The sequence below is a fragment of the Amblyomma americanum genome, chromosome 9 (assembly GCF_052857255.1).
Source record: "Amblyomma americanum isolate KBUSLIRL-KWMA chromosome 9, ASM5285725v1, whole genome shotgun sequence".
NCBI classification, from domain to species: Eukaryota; Metazoa; Arthropoda; class Arachnida; order Ixodida; family Ixodidae; genus Amblyomma; species Amblyomma americanum.
In genome coordinates, this window is record NC_135505.1 from 114,673,978 (window position 1) to 114,679,977 (window position 6,000).

General features: G+C 45.2%; 1 protein-coding gene across 1 annotated transcript in view; it reads right to left on the bottom strand.

Moving 5' to 3' along the window:
* Window positions 1–4,080, bottom strand: part of ktub (Tub domain-containing protein ktub) — a 116,116-nt gene extending 112,036 nt beyond the window's left edge. The window contains exon 1 of the mRNA XM_077636984.1: window positions 3,956–4,080. Coding sequence (XP_077493110.1) covers window positions 3,956–4,002 — 47 coding nt within the window. The 5' untranslated portion in view covers window positions 4,003–4,080. The remainder of the gene's footprint in view (window positions 1–3,955) is intronic.
* Between the last annotated feature and the right edge of the window lie 1,920 nt (window positions 4,081–6,000).

Consider the following 6,000-nt stretch of genomic DNA (forward strand, 5'->3'; position numbering starts at 1 on the left):
ATTAAACATAGCTTTAAACGAGCCGTTGAAAAATTAGCGGCGCCTCCTTGTAGCCGACAAAGCCATTAGCTTCAGCGATAGTGGCCAGGGCCGCGAATGCTTGCCTTTCTTTACTCACAGGCCTTGCGCGCGTGTGCTAACACCAGAAAACGCGGTTAACAAAGCAGCTCGTATGAACGAGCATAGTTTCCAATAATTATTATCCGAGGGCTTTCTATTAAAAAAAAAACTTTCCGGGAGCTGAGAGTAGAAAGCAGTGATTTTTGCCAGCTTCTTTCATATCATGCCTGCAACCGAAGACAGCCCAAGAAAAAAAAAGTGAATACAAAGCGCCAAACGCACAGCCGCTCACGCTGCCGTATTTCAGCTTATTTCGAGCGCAACCCGACTTTAAAGAATGAAACTCGTGGCGGAAGTCACCCATCAATCGGCAGTTTAGCGATACCTACAGCTTACTTCTCAGACATTCCAAGCTAAGCCATCAAGCCCTAAAAAACGCTGCCTAAACTATGTTTGAATAGACGAGCGGTAGATGCTAGCGAGCAAGGTCAGGTTTCGAATTGGAAGTGTAGTAAGCGAACGTCGCTTTTATGAAACAAATGCAGGTATCCTGCCATACAATGCAACTTAATGTTCGGATCGCCTTCGCCCACCAGTAGCACAGGGAGGCACTGAGGACAAATTGAAATTGGCTTGTATGCATACTTTATAAAGTTCTAGTCAAAAAAGGTCACTTTCCTTTAAAATGGCTCTTTCATCAGCTAGAAAAGGTCAAAATATTAAACACAGAGGTCGCCACTGGCGGCCGTTGTCATGAACGAGCTGCGATGCGTCAGCGGTTTTTTTTTTCTTGCGAATCTACGAGACTATGCAGCAGTGCCATTCACTTCATCACAGCTATCATAGAGTCCCTATCGATACTTTGAATTTGCTCTTTTTCGCTATTGATAAGTTTGAATCGAGGAGGCGTAAAAACTGGCGAATCCATTCTTCTCGACAATAAACGCGCCATCAGGAGCCGCACAAACAAGAACATAACGAAAAAGAGTTACGGCGCTCATATTTACTAAAGAACGAAATCGTGATGCAGCTCTCCACAGTTTGTTTTTAAAGGACCCAATGCAGGTTTCTCAAACTGGCTCTCTAAAGTGCTAGAGCAGATATTTTTGTTGACTTTTTCTTTAATCTTTTCGCAATGCAGAAACAAGCGTTTTGCGCAGAACATCGCTTCAATGGCATAAAATTCAAGCAACGTCAAGATAAAAAAAAATAAAAGTTCTGAGACATCACTTTCCCGGCGTTCTCGAAAGGTCCAGCGAAAGAACTGCCAGTGACCCGAGTGACGGGTTGTCTGGCAGGTGTCCGAATCACGTCATTTTCTGAGAAGGGAACGGTTATGACCAGCTGTGCTTGCGAGAGTCTTATATACAGCAGTCAACATCTAATACGCAGAAAGATCTCCCCTGACATTCAGATGTCACTGATGAAGAAACGTTCGCCAGAGTTATTCTTCTAAAGGTTCACTGACAAGATCTACTTTGTCTAAGCGTGACAATCATTGCGACGCGATCGGCGGAATGAACATGCAGCTGGCTCTTGAGGTGAACAGGCACTCTTTACGCTAAGCAGGTGATAATGATCAGTCATAATCATGAAAATGGTAATGAAATTTCGGGGCTTCTGTAAGCTTTACTAAACTGTGACAAAAACATCTCGCCGGACAAAAGAAAAGGATACGAAAAGAATACAAAAACGAATTAAGAAAAATGCAACTAATACAAAAGTTCATAAATTCGTACGAAACAAGGCGCCCAAATTTTCATGAGCGCAGCTCTAAATTAACGATTTGGACCCTGCAATTTTGTGCCTCCTTACAACAGTAAGGGACACCCGTAAGAGATATTTGAACTACAATTTACTGAAGGCTTTGCAAGCACAATAAAATAAAAAGGAGCCATTAGGTACTGCGGAGGAAAATAATTTTAACCCTAAGAAATCTCGAACTCTTGGCCCATGTCCAGAAATTTCGGACAAAAATTTTGAAAATTGCAAAACTGTCAGACATTTTTACGGTAATATTGAAGGTAATGGTCCATTCTTCTGATATTTAGCAAAATATTTTTTAAAGTGTTTCCGTCGGTCGCATCGAACCGTTAGGACTCCCAAAGAAAACCAAATATTTGGTTTTTTGGGGAAAGGAAATGGCGCAGTATCTGTCTCATATATATCGTTGGACACCTGAACCGGGCCGTAAGGGAAGGGATAAAGTAGGGAGTGAAAGAAGAAAGGAAGAAAGGTGCGCCGTAGTGGAGGGCTCCGGAATAATTTCGACCACCTGGGGATCTTTAACGTGCACTGACATCGCACAGCACACGTGCGCATTAGCGTTTTTCCTCCATAGAAACGCAGCCACCGCGGTCGGGTTCGAACTCGGGAACTCCGGATCAGTAGTCGAGCGCCCTAACCACTGAGCCACCGCGGCGGGGCAACCAAGGAAAACCAAAGGGGAACGATGTTGACGGTAGAAAAAACGTTAATAGAAAAAAATTCAAGACTGCCGTCGGGTGATCTGCAGATATGCCGATTGTTATAGTGAAGCCTTACATTATATGAAAAAACAGTGTTATAAAACGGTTTTCCGTTCAAAAATGCTTTTCTCTATATTTGATGGGCACGTTCTGCACTTAGTAAAGTTATAAACGAACTATTATTTGGTAATGGTTACGTATAAAAGACTGGTTCACCGGCAAAAACAGACAGAGGTGCCGGCATTGAGGTTTAAATTGCCTGTTTAACTATTTCTGCGAATTTGTACCGACAACGAAAAGAAGGTAACTCGGCGCAGGGGGCAACTACGCGTGTACTCGTCAGACAATGGCGTAAAAATAGCCTTAGCTGCCAGCCACGATCAATTCACATATGACGGGGAACTTTCCGGTTAGCGCACTTACATCGCATCGCCGCTAACACTCCTGAACGTAGAGGGATCATAAGTGTGTGATGGGATATTTCCACGACTATAGAGATTCGCTGAGAGAGCGTTATTTTTTATTTTATTTACAGATACCTTACAGGCCTCCGGAGAGGAATTGTGTAAGGGGGGCAAATACAGAAGTTTGTGCAAAATAGGTTATAAATAAAAAAAAAATTATTTTCAGCAAAACACAACAAACAGGTCAGTTTGGATACGATTTCGCAGTTCACAAAAAGAGATAAAAGTAAAACACAACTACATAAGGCACATAAACTCCATAAAAAGCAACATAAGACGCCGTGCGGTGGTATGGGAAATAAAGAACAGTTCTGAGACCTGCTCAAAATTTCTCTTCACAAAGAAAGTTTTCTTTTTTTACTATAGGACACTGTGCACGTAGGCTGTAAGAAAGCCAATTATGTCTGAAAGGTAAAATAACAAGCCCTGCTTTTTTACATGTATGCATGAAATTTCATACAGTGTATCCTTATGTGGGGAAATTGTAAATTGAAACCAGCATTTGTGTTTGTGGAATGAGTACAGGAGGAATCGAGTGAACACATATCTCTTTGAGGATGCAAATGTTTGCTTGCACCATACATAACCAATGACATTACAGATAAAAGATCTCTCTGCACGAGCACGCAGAAGGAAGTGGAACCAGGCTCTCTAGCTTTGAAATATTGTTTCCTGTATTCGAGAAATAAAATGAACACCACCTCACTTAAGATATGAAGAGTACCGAATTCACCTATTAGCTGTTCATGCACTTCCAGAAAAAACTACAAAACTGCGCTTCGCAGTTGTGCACATAGCCCCCCTCAAGGGCTTAGGCTGTCAGCAAGAGGCGATTAAGAGAATTTAATCTCGCTCCGAAAGCAGCCTTTAGATGCCGCATGACCTCCACAGACGGAAGTCAATACGTTTACACTGCGTTGGAAGACCACGAGAAATATGCAAATCATCAAGATGGCTACTCACCTGCTGAAGGCTCTCGACCAAACCGGCAAGTCGCTGCGAGTCACCATGGCTGCGCACTCTTTGAGTCTTCACCAAAGTCTTTCAGCGTTGAGGTTATTTTACTGTCAATTCTTCGCGAACTTCGCTCACAGCCAGCGCCTTTATCACACAGAACTAGCACCACTGCAGTTTCGTGTGTCCAAACCTAACAACACAGATGAAGAAGTGTCACGCGCTCCAAAGAAGAGAAGTTTGGTGAACTTATCTGTGAGTGACTGAACAACGTCAGGCGGCCGCCTTTTAACTATTTCTCAAGCGTTGCGGCAGTTGTGAGAAAATTTCTTGTTTTCTTTAAATATTAAATTAGAGAAAGCCTGCATCTCTTCAAGTGACGCGCCCTAGTTTGGCTTTCACAGCAAGGATGCCAGGATAGAGAAAAGCGTGAATGTGGGGCTCAAGTCACGCATGTTATTTCGAGCTAAGTTCGAATGACCGGCAATGCCGATAAAAGCGTTTCTTGTCGCACAAAGTGTTTTATCAACCGGGAGATATGCTCTGTAGTTTTCTGATAGCCCATATGGCTCTCTTAGCCTCGCTTCCTCTCAGATATAGTTCGCGCTCAAATGCGGAGTGTCACAAAGTGCCTGTCTGTGGACCTTGATTTTCGTTGCAAAGTTTGAGTTATGTACCAAACTCTATTTCTGTGTGCCTTCGTTTGACGGTTCTACTCCTGGAAAGCAGATAAACGGCAACAACGTATTCTCCTTTACGGTTCGTGCCACCTCAATAGGATACTGAACTCGTCTCGAACGATGAATTATCTTTTGATGGGCAACGTTTGCTTATGTAAACTTTCTGGTACGTCATTCGCTAAGGCGCAGATGCAAGTCAGGTGCGAAAACTTTACAACAAGATCACTGCCTTCTTCAGGACACTGTACTTATAACAGTACCTGTTTCGTAAGATTCGCTTCATAAATCCCCTGAAACGTCACGGCGTTATGACTTGTTAATTTCTCTCGCGGAAACGCGCTTAATGTCAGCTTCCAGTTTTACCAGTCACTGGACTCGCGAAATGCCAAAGCCGTGGACATCGACACTTCGTAGCCTTCTCGACACCGTACTCAGCAAGTCACCATGCAGTGCAGTCCTCTCTGGTCTTTCACGAAATACGCAGCATGTGCCCACGAGGAGTCTTCGGGACTCATTGCACTCCTTGTGACCAGAAGCGTTGGACGTCGTAGCACGGATGGTACAGGCGTTCAGAACACTACATCTTGTAATACGGAGGGTCGCCTTTCAAAGACTGTAGGAGCGTCTTGCTGGCTTGACAGCTGGTATTACAGAAGAGGCAGGCGGCGTGAATCTAAATACGGCGAATGCTATCTTCTTATGGTAACCACACCTGGCCCTTTTTGAATCGTTCCTCGTAGAAGGACTTCAGAATAGCCTGGTTGTCGTCCCTCTGTGGCACTCCACGATAACGCCTTCGCGGCGAGCACTATTAACACTGTGATTCTTGTCTTCAGGAGACCGTACCTTGCAAAGTCTGGCGCGGCACACTCGAACTGGATCGCGAGGACCTCCTGGTGGCCAGAGCGAAGGCCCGACCCTTGGCTGGGACGTCGATAGTCCTTGTCACCACGGACCCGGCGTAGTGGAGACGTCGATAGCTTCGAAACGACGGCGCGTTGTGGTCGTTTCTTTGTTTTTTCTTGCTGTGTTTTGCAATGGCGAAGTAACGAGCGGCCGAATCGGCGCTCGGTGACGATGAGCCGTGGTACAGCGCCCGTGACCTTGCTAGCGGGTCGAACAATAGTAAAACTGCTTCGGGTTTCCCAGTAAAGCGTCCGGCGCTTGGCGGACTTGCTCGACGTTTGCCCGACCCGCAACCCGTACGGTGTGTACCACGTGTGCGACTGGGCAGCGAGTGTTTCTGCAAACCAAGCCGTTGCCAAGGGTGACCGCGCGCGCTGGGTTGCCGAGGGTAACGATTTTTTCGCCTCCCCTGTCGTCGTCGTCCACGAGGCGATACATGAAATGCGCTGGAGGTGACGACAACGGGAG